At 40.4% G+C, this 13194-nt stretch overlaps 1 protein-coding gene across 3 annotated transcripts in view; it reads left to right on the top strand.

Moving 5' to 3' along the window:
* Positions 1-13194, top strand: part of SYT3 (synaptotagmin 3) — a 382859-nt gene that overhangs the window by 259758 nt on the left and 109907 nt on the right. For all 3 annotated transcript variants that reach the window (XM_077457209.1, XM_077457207.1, XM_077457208.1), the window contains exon 6: positions 10853-11402. In XM_077457209.1, coding sequence (XP_077313335.1) covers positions 10853-11402 — 550 coding nt within the window. The remainder of the gene's footprint in view (positions 1-10852; positions 11403-13194) is intronic.

Raw genomic sequence — 13194 nt, forward strand, 5'->3', positions numbered from 1 at the left:
TTTCACCAGAAGAAAGCTCTATTTGTGCCGGATAAAAAAGGGCACCAATTTTATTTGGGTACAGCATCGCACGACTGTGAAATTGTCAGCTAAATTAACGCAGTGCTGTATCGCAAAAAATTTCCTGTTACATTAAGGGGGTAAATCCTTTCGGTTCTTAAGTGGTTAAACACCACCAAAAGAAAACTCAATTTGCATGAAAAAGATAAAAATGTCAAATGGGTACAGTGTTGCATGACCGCGCAATTGTCATTCAAAGTGTGACAGTGCTGAAATCTGGGGGTTAAAGTGCCCAGTATTTAAGTCGGTAAAACAGGGGGTGAAGAGACTTCACATCGCCTCCTCACTGCCTATCATTAGCCTATGAAAAGAGATCCGAAATGTGGAACACTTTTTTGAGGAGCAGCGGTTTAGAAACCCATCTTAAAGAGGAAGTAAACCCTGATGGGTTTTACTTCCTCTTTATTTCCCTGCAAAGGTAAGGCATAATGGGCTAGTATGCATCACATTGTAGCCCATTATGTGTCGCTTACCTGAAACCGAAGCCTGCGATGTCACCGCTGTTCCCACTAACTGCAAGCGTCCATCTTCACCCCTCTTCCTTCCGGGGCTACGAACCCCGGTTCTGTGACTGTCCGGAGTCGCGTGACATCACTCCTGCGCATGTGTGCGGGAGCCGCCAGTCACAGCATGACCCCTATTAGAAACGGCACGATCTGCCCTTTCTAAAGTGCGCATGCGCTGTAGTCTTTGGCGCTCGGCTTTTTTGTAACATGATGGAGGTTTAGGAGAAATTTCAAGCACCTACAGGTAAGCCTTAATATAGCTGTAGGTAAAAGTGGTTGTACAGGGTGTACAACTACTTTAAAGTGATTTTCTCCTTTTCTTAGGTCCCTCTTCGGTGCTCCTGGCCCCTCCCGCCTTCCAAGTGCCCCCATAGCAAGCAGCTTGCTACAGGGGGCACTCGAGCCGAGTCACAACTCTGTGTGTCTATTCAGACACAGTGTCCCAACCCACTCTTATCCCTGATTGGCTAACTGATTTTGATTGAGCCAATGGCTCAGCCAATCAGGGGGAAAGTCTCAGAGGGCCAAGACACTCCTGGACATCGCTGGAGAGAGATGGGGCTCAGGTAAGTCATCGGGGGGGCTGCTACACACATAAGGTTTTTCATCTTAATGCATAGAATGCATTAAGATCAAAAAACCTTCTGACTTTACAACTCCTTTAATCCAGCCCTTACATTGTGTCCTTGACTGCGTTAGAAGATTACTGATTAATTCTACTTGTCTCTTTGAATCCCTTTGTCTTTTTTCCTTCTTTTTATCCTTGCACCGCAGGAAGTAAAGAAATGATACTGAATAATATTTTATTGCGTTCTCCGATGGAAAACAAATTTTTACACATCCCTGCTAGCTGCAGAAAGCATAATGAGCGTCAGCATTAACAGTCATTTTGGGACAAATCTATGATCCATCAAACCGGGGAAAAGGCAAAAACAGAGCCCATAAAACTCCAATGATTTAACTGTCATGGGAGAAGAAACTCAGGTTAAAGCACTTAGAATAACATCCCGTTCCAATTAGCACAGCGCCTGCATGCTATAAATATTATTGTGAGTGGCACAAAGCCACCCACACCTAAACACCTACTGAGCGCTACAAAGCCATCTGAAAAACTCATCCGTCTCGCTTTGTCTGGTAGGGTTCACTGCTAGCAACGACCTTATGTCCATTCAGCCAGTGGAACAGTTGTTTTAATGCTCTTTTATTTCATTGTCACAGAAGACTAGACAGCAGCTAATGCCAGTATAATGTCTTCTTGTTCTCTTTCTTTTTTATTTTTTTATTTGTTCCAGTGGAGAAGCAAAGGGATCCTTATGGATGTCAGAATATGTAGCATTAACGCTACTTTTTATAGTTGACAGCAAATAATAAAAAAAACTTGTATACAGTGCTTTAACTGCTTAACCACTTTCAGACCGGACCAATTTGCTGGTCAAAGACCAGACCACTTTTTGCGATTCGGCACTGCGTCGCTTTAACTGACAATTGCGCGGTCGTGCGACGTGGCTCCCAAACAAAATTGACGTCCTTTTTTTCCCACAAATAGAGCTTTCTTTTGGTGGTATTTGATCACCTCTGCGATTTTTATTTTTTGCGCTATAAACAAAAATAGAGCGACAATTTTGAAAAAAACGCATTATTTTTTACTTTTTGTTATAATAAATATCCCCCAAAAATATATAAAAAAACATTTTTTTCCCTCAATTTAGGCCGATACGTATTCTTCTACATATTTTTGGTAAAAAAAATCGCAATAAGCGGTTATTGATTGGTTTGCGCAAAAGTTATAGCGTTTACAAAATAGGGATAGTTTTATAGCATTTTTATTAATAATTTTTTATTATTTTTTTTTTTTACTAGTAATGGCGGCGATCTGAAATTTTTATTGTGACTGTGACATTGTCGGGGACCCATCGGACATTTTTGACACATTTTTGGGACCATTGTCATTTATACAGTAATCACTGCTATATAAATGCAGTGATTCCTGTGTAAATGACACTGGCAGTGAAAGGGTTAACCAGTGGGTGGCAGTGTATGGGGTTAAGTGTTCCTAGGGGTGTGTTACTAACTGTGGGGGGGTTGGGCTTTCATTTAGTGTACACTGATCTCTGCTCCAATCACATGGAGCAGAGATCAGCGTCACTAGTTGCTAGGCAGAATGGAAAAATTTTGTTTACACAGCATTTCCTCCATTCGGCCGCTCCGTGAGACGATCGCGGGGATGCCCGCGGCGATCGAGTCCGCGGGTCCCACGACCGGACTCACGGGGGTCCCGACCAGCGCGGGAGCGCGCCGCCGGCGGCGCGCTCCCGATGCAGGGCGGCATCGAATATTGGACGTACCTGTACGCCAATATGCCTGCCCGTGCCATTCTGTCGACGTATATCGTCGTGCGCTGGTCGGGAAGTGGTTAAGGACCGCCTCCTGCACATATACATCGGCAGAATGGCATGGCTGGGCACAATCACGTACCTGTACGTGGCTCTTTAAGTGCCCAGCCGTGGGTCGTGAGCGCTCCGGCGGCTTTGAGCCCTGTGACCATGCCAGTGCTCCGTGACCATGGCCACGGGACCCGCAACCCCCATCGCCACTGGTGTCCCACAATCAGGTCACAGAGCTGAAGAACAAGTATAGGTCTGTGAAAACAAACCTCTCCCCGTGCTTCCTACTGTGGCTTTCACCGATCGTCTGTTCCCTGTTATAGGGAAAGACGATCAGTGACGTCACATGCCAGGCCACGCCCCTACAACAAAAAAAACACAACGTCACACAAAACCCCTCCTCGCCCCCTAGTGGTTAACTCCTTCACTGCCAGTGTCATTTACACAGGAATCAGTGCATTTAAATAGCACTGATTGCTGTATAAATGACAATGGTCCCAAAAATGTCCGATGTGTCCGCCATAATGTTGCAGTCACAATAAAAAATCGCTGATCACCGCCATTACTAGTAAAAAAAAAATATATATATATATATATATATATATATATTAATAAAAATGCTATAAAACTATCCCCTATTTTGTAAACGCTATAACTTTTGCGCAAACCAATCAATAAGCGCTAATTGCAATTTTTTTTTACCAAAAATACGTAGAAGAATACATATCGGCCTAAACTGAGAAAAACATTTTTTTAAATATATTTCTTGGGGATATTTATTATAGCAACAAGTAAAACATATTGCATTGTTTTCAAAATTTTCGCTCTATTTTTGTTTATAGCGCAAAAAATAAAAACCACAGAGGTGATCAAATACCACCAAAAGAAAGCTCTGTTTATGGGGAAAAAAGGATGCCAATTTTGTTTGGGAGCCACGTCGCACAACCGGGCAATTGTCAATTAGAGCGACACAGTGCCGAATTGCAAAAAGGGGCTTTGGCTGCAAATTGGTCCGGGGCTTAAGTGGTTAACTTCAGGAGGCATGCCACTGCGTCCACTGTTGAATTAAAAATTTGTGAATTGTTTTTCTTGCTAAAAGTATTTTTTTTTTTTACATATTTTTCGGTGATATTTATTATAGCAAAAAGTAAAAAGTATTGCGTTTTTTTTCAAAATTGTCGCTCTTTTTTCGTTTATAGTGCAAAAAATAAAAACCACAGGGGTGATCAAATACCACCAAGAGAAAGCTCTATTTGTGGAAAAAAAAGCTTGTCGATTTTTTTTGGGTACAACGTAGCACGACTACACGATTGTCAGTTAAAGCGACGCAGTGGCGAATCGCAAAAAGTGCTCTGGTAAAAGGAGGTAAAATCTTCCGGGGCTGAACAGGTTAAAGGAAATTGAATAACAGACTTACCAGCCAGATCCCCAGGTGAAAATAAAGAAAAAAAAAGACTAAAAGAAAAGGAATACAGCCACCACTTCTTATGCCGCATACACACAAACTGACTTTTCGACGGACTAGGTCCGACGGAACGAATCCGCCAGACAATTCGATCGTGTGTGGGCTTCATCGGACATGTTTCAAATCTTTCCGACGGACTCAAGTCTGGTTGAAAAATCCATTCGTCTGTATGCTAGTCCGACGGACGAAAACCGATGCTAGGACAGCTATTGGCTACTAGCTATGAAATTCCTTATTCTAGACCGGTCATACATCATCACGGTCGAATCCGTCTGACTTTGGTGTGCTTGAGTGTGGCCAAGTCCGTTCGTTCGGAAAGTCCATCGGAACTCCGCCGAAAGTCCTTCGGGAAGACCGTCGGACCTAGTCTGCCGGAAAGTCCGGTCGTGTGTACGCGGCGTGAGAATTGCAATAAAATGTTTTCCTCAGTTTAGGCCAATATGTATTATTCATAATTTTGGTAAAATTTTTTTGCAATAAGCATATATTGATTGGTTTGCGCAAAAGTTCTAGCGTCTACAATATAGGGGAAAGTTTTATGACATTTTTTTTTTTTTTACTAGTAATGACGGTGATTCGCGATTTTTATCAGGACTGTGACATTATGGCAGACACATCGCACACTTTTGACAAATTTTTGGGACCATTGGCATTTATACAGCGATCAGTGCTATAAAAATGCACTGATTACTGTAAAGATGTCAATGGTAGGGAAGGAGTTAACACTAGGGGGCGATCATGGGGTTAATTGTGTTCCCTCTCTGTGTTCTAACTGAAAGGGGGATGGGACTATCAAGGGGAGATGACAGATCGCTGTTCATACTTTGAAACAGATCCTGGTTCTCAGTGTCAGCAGCTATTGCGGGAGCCCATCGGTGATCGCAACTGCCAGGCACTCGCATTGGCTCCGGGGGCCACAGGGCGAAGCGATGTTTGATAACATTGTTTCGCCCAGCTGTGCCATTCTTTTGCAGTAAAACTGCGAGGTCTGGTCAGTAAGCGGTTAATGGACCAAGCTGTCCAGCAAAAGTAGCATTCAACAAATGCTTTTGGCTGTGTTTTATACTATTCCATGAGCCATAAATATTGAATCAATGAAGAATCCCTTTGTCAGCTCCTCCTTCACATTCGGGCACCTCTGCTGACACCAGTTTCCTATCTTTTGGGGCTCAGAAACCTCTTACTGAAAAGTAGCAGTTAGAGGGTTGAGACAAAGTGGTGTAGTGGTTAGCACTCTCACCTAGCAGTAAGAAGGGTTGCTGGTTCAAATCCCAACCACGACAAAAATATGAGGGGTGTACTGTATATGCGCGTGGGGTAAAAGGTAGGGAGGTGCTGATGTCCTCCTTGGAAGGATCAACCTCCTGTGCATTTGGTGGCAGAATTGCTTCAATTTTTTTAATCTGCCACTCTTACAGCCCATATGAATTAGGCTACAATTAAGTGCCTACAATATTAAGAATGCTAGTTGCATAGCAGCAATGTAAAAGGTAAGACACATTGATTAGAGGTAAAGATGTCTGTAGATGATAAAGAAAATGCCTCGTCTCCTGTCTTAATCAGACTTTTTTATTTTTAACTTGGACTGTGAATTTTTTCCTAGACTCATTTACTTCTTCTTTAATGCAGAATGGCAGCAAACTGATGCTAGGTCTGTGTCTGCTGGTGTCTTATTGAGCATGTGAGGATTTTCCCACTTATCTGTCAGTGTGAGGGGAGACGCTGTCAGGAAAGATTACCGTAGATCCCAGCTGTCACCTGAGCTTATCGGCCAGGCTGCTAGCTCCAGCCTTCTAACGTTAAAATTGGATTGAAGCAGGTAGTGCACGCAGCACCAGACTCCCACGGCTAGTGAATAACACTGCTTTCTATTGACTTTTTCTATCTGCAAAAAATAATTGCCATGTTTGTAAAGATTGGGCTGGATAAGAAGTGTGATACATAAAAGAAAAATGAACTCAATGGATTGTTTTTATTTTTAGATGAATCATCATTTTATTATACAGGGGAAGCCCAAAGTAGTTTCATCTGATAAAGAGCCTAGTGTGATAATACATTTTATCAATATACGGTACAGTACAGTTTCCTATTATTCTTTTAAAAAGGTACAGATGACATACTTTAAGCTGGTCTGGGTAAAGTGAAACTCTTCCAACAGCTTTGAAATTAGTTTTTGACACAGTAGGGAAGTAGGGTTAAAATCCTGGTCATTTTTTTTAATGTCCCATTGAGGAGATGTCACTACACTTCATGTCAAGGGAATGCAATTGTAAGTGAAAAGATGTATACAAGTGATGGGAAGATCCCTACTAGACCAATGTCATTGGGACAGGTGCCCCCATTGGAATATTGGTTTCTAACATTGTCCACTCTATCCAAAACTTAAAAAAAAGAATATCCTGAGGAATTAATTTGGATAAATAATTAGCAAAAAAAAAATCTAAATATTTCCCAATTAGGTCACCAATGTGCTGTGTGGTCACCAAAATAAAAAGCGAGGTTATCTAAAAAATAAAAAAAAGTAATGGTTTTGTCCCCATATGACAATGGTACACATTGGGTTCTAATAATAAACTACTGTCCGAAACCTAAAAAATAATAATTTGCAGAGGAATTCATTTGGATAAAGAATTGAAAAAATAATGTCCCAATTTTGGTCACCAATATCCTGTGGGGTTTATCCAGTACTTGGCCTTCTCACTGCTTACTTCCTGGAAGGATTCTTCTTCCAAGTGTCCACATCACACAGATAGTGATGTGAACACCCAGAAGAAAGACCCCTCCAAGAAGTGCCTTTTGAAGACATTGCCAGTGGAAAGGTTCTTATTGGGTCTTGAAGAGAGATGACATTGGACCCACTGAGTAAAGGGGACCATCCAGCAACCCATTGGAGTAAAGGGGACCATCCAGCAAGTCTTACAAGTGGCACTGTAATAGCTGTCCCTGTGGGAGGCAAGGAAATCAGAGAGGAACCTGGATGGGAGTACGCAATAGAGCAGGGATATGCAATTAGCGGACCTCCAGCTGTTGCAGAACTACAAGTCCCATGAGGCATAGCAAGACTCTGTCAGCCACAAGTATGATACCCAGAGGCAGAGCCATGATGGGACTTGTAGTTTTGCAACAGCTGGAGATCCGTTAATTGCATATCCATGTATTGGAGTACTGAGGTCACCAAATAAGGAAAACTTTAATCTAGGAGGGATGGGCAAAAATCTTTTTTTGGGTAGAATTAGGCTCTAACCCTTTAATTGCCAGTTCTGTAACTTTTACAATGTGGCAGCCAAAACAAGCTTATAACCATGAACACCACCACCAATTCACTTCTACATGCTGGCAACATTTTGTCCCTGATCTGCAGCACAAAAATATATATGCGCAATGAGAATACACGTACAGTATGTACCAAATGCCAATTGTATGATATGTATTTGGTATCGTCACGCACAGAAGAATAATTGTAGGCCTAAAGTGACATTGTTTGTTTTACCATTGGGTCAAGCTTACACAGATTTAAGGTTTGATACCTTTGATATTTATTCACTTAAAACAGCACTGTCCTTAATCTTTAATGGAATCTTTGGAGTTTATATTGCGTTTGTTTGTGCTAAACAAAAAAAAAAAAGTTTTTACGAAAAAAAATAAAAAGGATTTCATAGTCCTGTTAACAAATATAATGAAAAAATTGGGACGCCTTATTTTTATTTAATACGTCCTCTGATTTAGGAAATATTGTGTGGGCTTTTCAGTACATTTTCAAGTCTTTAATGTGTATGAAAAATGGAAAAATTAGTCTAATAATAAAAGGTTTAAAAAAAGAACTGCTTCTGTTAATTCAGCAAAAATGTGCACTTCTGTTCTGAGAAATCTGTAATTTAGCATTTATCTGAAATTGTCCATGGAATCGTTACTGAATTACAAAACCTTTACTATGAGAATAAATTAATATGCCAAGGGGCATTATTCTAAATAAGTGATGAATTTAGCATTTGCCATCACTTTTTTTTTTTGGTGCTTCTGTGTGGGACTGTATAGATTTTTTTTTCTTTTTTTTGTGTTTATTTTATTATTTCAGGACTAATTTTGGTAGTAAGGAAAATGTACAATATTGTATAGAAATATTGTTTGTTTACAATTTGTGGCCCACAGTAGAAGCTTTTTATTTTTTTTTTTACATTTTTTTTGCAGGTTAACTCTAACATATATGCAAACTCTTACAATAAAAGCATGTTGTACTAACTGTGCAAAAAAGCACAAATTGAGTTGTCTGGCTGTCTTTTGTATTGTGTACACTTTATGTGTTATCTTTAGGAGTCTAATCTGTTTGTGCAGGTCTTATTTTGGATTACAAAACATTTTCCCTCTAAGCTGTAGAGATAAGGAGAGAAGGAAGGATTCTGTAGTTTAGCAAAAGTTTGCTGGGCAGGGCTGACACTATATATATTATAGCAGTCCAGAAATGCACTGAGCTGTCAACTGACAACAGGGAAGTTAAAGTCGTTGTATACTCTTTTTTTTTCACTTTTACCTACAGGAAAGCCTATAATAAGGCTTACCTGTACGGTTTAGGAGATATTCCCCTCGGTATGCGCCGCTGACTGCAGCGGCGCATGCGCACAAGGGGGATTCTTGGCTGAAAATCCGCCAGTGGCCGACCGGCCGGGATGAAATCTCCCACGTGCATGCGCGTATGAGTGATACCCGGAAGAAACTGTCAGCTCCCTCGGCGTGGATCGGGCCAGATGTCGGGGCCTCGTTCTAAGGTAAGTATTTCATAATGAGCTAGTATGCGGTGCATACTAGCTCATTATGCCTTTTGCTTTGCAGGTGATAAAAAAAACAAAAACATTAGCGGGTTTACTACCGCTTTAAAGATGAGTGAATTTCTGCCATATAAACAGGTGTTTTTGCTTGCAGGGTCTTTAAAGGTATAAATTATGGCGCCTTGTACATCAATTGCCATTATACGTTGATTTATTTGTTTTGCTTTTTCTTATTATTATTGTTATAATTATTTTGCCCTGATGTATATGTTGACTGATTTTCTGTAAAAAGCCTATTGTTTACAGGGCACAACAGCTGAGGCTCAGATTGTAAGCAAAGCTGAATTAGGCATCTCCCTGCTTTTAAAGGCTCTGTACAAACTTTAAATTACAGATATGAAGTATATAGGTTGATTCAATAAATGAATTAAGAATATTTACTTAAAATGTTTTGCTTTGTGTCTTTTAAGGTTCTTTGCGAAACAAGCCAGGATGCATAAAAAGAACCCTGGTAGTGTACCCTGGTAGTGTGTAATTTACTAAATGCTACACATGCAATTGTAAGAAAAACAATTCATGGCATACAAAGTATCACAAAATATGCATACAATATACACATGCACAAGCTATCTATCCTTCCCAGTAAATTAGCATGGATAATATATGCAAGAGGGATACACTAAAAATGACTTAACTTGGGTTTAATTTGTCATGCCCAGGTAATGTTCATTTTTTCAGTCTTTCTTTATAATGGAGTCATCTTTCAGGATCCAGGATCTCTTCCAGACTGCTTCTTGCTTCTCAGAGTCCTGCCAAAACGACATCCTTTGTGTCCTCAGGCTGTGTTCAAGTCCCTTTAACTCCCCTTATTTCCTGCCCAAATCGCTTCTTGTCCTGAGCTTCATGAACCAGTCAAACAAGTTAATTAGCTTATGCATGGGGGAAACCCAGCTTCTACATATATTTATACTAACAAATCATGAAAATAGCCATAGCAACACATAAAAATGTGTAAATATTAATTTTAGTTATCAAACCATGCTTAAAGAAGATACCTTTTCACTTTGAATTCCCGTTAATGTGCATATGCACATAATTGGATAATTGAAGTGAACTCTTAACTCCTTAAATAAATCAGATCTAAACGCTCAAAGTAAACGGTTACTGTAGATCTCCTTTTTAGAAAACCCATTTTGGTCTGTGACATATTTCATGTTAAATGGTATATGGTATTGTAATGGGGTAAGTGGAATGTGAACAGAGCTTTGACAGCCCAAAATAAATGGCTGCTTAACGCAATACACATTAAATACATGATACCGCATGTTACAATTTTGTCTGTTACCACATTGCTGTAGTGTGAAAGGGCCCTATCAGGTGGGTATAAAAAGGTGAGAGAACCATGTTAGCTTACTTTTATGGCCTCCAAACCATCTGTGGACTTATTTGTGGACATATTTGGACTTATTGTGGAGATATTTATGGGTCTAGAATACTAGGAAAGAACCATAAACCTTAAATTTTTGGTCCTTGGAGCTCAAGAATGTTTATGGCTCTCAGAAAACTAAAGCTGGTGTGTGCAGGATCCTCTAGGTGCCTGTTCTAAACTTAAATCAAAGGAAAACGTGTAACTTGTTGAGAAAATTAAATTAACATTGTTCTTCTGCTTTGCAGATACAGCACGTTACCCCGACCCATGACACAGCAGTTGTCCAGTCCTGATTTTTCAGGTCACGTGGATGAGAAACCAGAGCAGGCCACCAGTATTGGTCAGATAAAGCCAGAGTTATATAAACAGCGTTCAGCAGATGCTGAGATGAAGAAACTGGAAGCCACAAGCTGTGGGCGTATCAGCTTTATCCTTAGATATGGCTACAATACAGAACAGCTGGTGGTAAAGATATTGAAGGCTCTAGACCTACCGGCAAAGGATGCCAATGGATTCTCAGATCCTTATGTAAAGATGTACCTTCTTCCTGACCGCAAGAAAAAGTTCCAGACTAAAGTCCACCGCAAGACTCTTAACCCAATCTTTAATGAAACATTCCATTTTAATGTGCCCTTTAATGAGCTTCAAAACCGCAAATTGCACTTCAGCATTTATGACTTTGACCGATTCACCAGGCATGACCTTATTGGTCAAGTGGTGATAGACAATTTGCTGGATTACTCAAATCCAGCAGAAGAAGTTCCCATCTGGAGAGACATCCTCGAAGCCAGCTCTGTAAGTATCTAATGAATTCCCTGAAAATATTGTTTTTTTATTTATTGTATCGTGTTATTCCGTTCATGGCTTAAAATAATGTCTAGAGCATAGCATAGAGGCACACCATTACTCTGTAAACGTAAGAGACTGTTTGTTTTTCACAGGTTTTTTTCTGCCATTTACCCTTCATTGATAACTCTAACTTCATTACCTGGTGCTGTTAAGAATAATTTCCAAAAGTTGAATTATTGGGAGCCCAGGTCTAAATTTTCCTTGCATCTGTGTAACTGGGATGATGCTGTGGAGTGGAAGGGACTACCACAAAGTGTAGTTCAAGGTTTTCATGCTGTATTTATTACAGGTACTTATATAGGATCATCAATTTATACAGAACTTTACATATATATATATATATATATATATTTATATATATATATATATATATATATATAATCGGGCGGAGTGAAATTCATTGGGGCGTGGCCTGACAGGTGTCCAGGCTGAGACTGCCACTTGTCTATATACAGCAGGTCTTGTTCTGATGTGTGGCTTCCAGGATCTTCAGCTCTTACATGCCATTGTCTGGAGCGTGGGTGGGCTATTTCCCAGCCAGCATTCACAGCAGCAGGCACAGGACTATTCTTCCTAGCAGCCTGAGCTGCTCACATACACACCATGGGTACACATTCTAGGCATCATTTAGACAGGAGCTGATTGCCCTACAGAAGCTCACAAATGTGGGTACACCCCTCATATTTTTGATGCCGTCATAGAGGAGTGGAAGAGGACTCCATTGGCAACCTGTGAAGCTCTGGTGAACTCCATGCCCAAGAGGGTTAAGGCAGTGCTGGAAAATAAAAATGGCCACACAAAATATTGAGACTTTGGGCCCAATTTGGACATATCACTTAGGGGTGTACTCACTTTTGTTGCCAGCGATTTAGACATTAATGGCTGTGTGTTGAGTTATTTTGAGGGGACAGCAAATTTGCACTGTTATACAAGCTGTACACTCACTACATTGTAACAAAGTGTAATTTCTTTAGTGTTGTCAAATGAAAAGATATAATAAAATATTTACAAAAATGTGAGGGGTGTACTCACTTTTGTGAGATACTGAAAGTGCTAACCACATGCTGCCCATGCTGTATTCTTGTTACTCCTTTACCTGCATTTATTTTTATAGCTTCTTCCGTGTATCCAGGTAGGTTAGGGTGTGTGAAAACGTGGGCCTCATTCACTTATGCCTAATCCTATGTGAAGGGCCTTATTTGCTCACATGGGATGCACATGTGTTTTGTCTATCCATGTACAGACAGTCTCATTTATTTCAATTGGAACACAGTGGATTCACAGACAGATGTGCAGGTGTGCGTCTCTGAAGTCAGCATTTGGGAACACGCATACATATGGATGTGAAATTGAGAGCAGTGGCTGTGGAGCCGCTGCGCTCCAATTGATATGAATGTGACAGGTTGCATATGGATGCATGGAACATCTGTACTTCCTGTGTGGGCAAACACAGCGCTTCGCATGGGTATTAATTTAATTACGTCTGTGTGAAGAAGGTCTTAAGCAGCGCACAATGTTTAAAATCAAAAAGACAAGACTGATTGTAAGATTCAAGTAGATTTTTAGTAAATATAACCAAGGTTATTGTAAAAATATTCAAAAATAGCTACTGGCCTTGAAGACAAGATTTATGGGGAACAGGTACCTTTCTTGTTGTTTTCTGCATTGGCCTGCTGTTACAGTGCAATTGTTAACAAACTGAATGCAATACAGTGGGCTGTAATGAGAGCTTTCAAAG

This window comes from Lithobates pipiens, unplaced genomic scaffold, assembly GCF_037356315.1.
Source record: "Lithobates pipiens isolate NorthernLeopardFrog02 unplaced genomic scaffold, aLitPip1_a1.2 Scaffold_27, whole genome shotgun sequence".
Classification (NCBI taxonomy): Eukaryota; Metazoa; Chordata; class Amphibia; order Anura; family Ranidae; genus Lithobates; species Lithobates pipiens.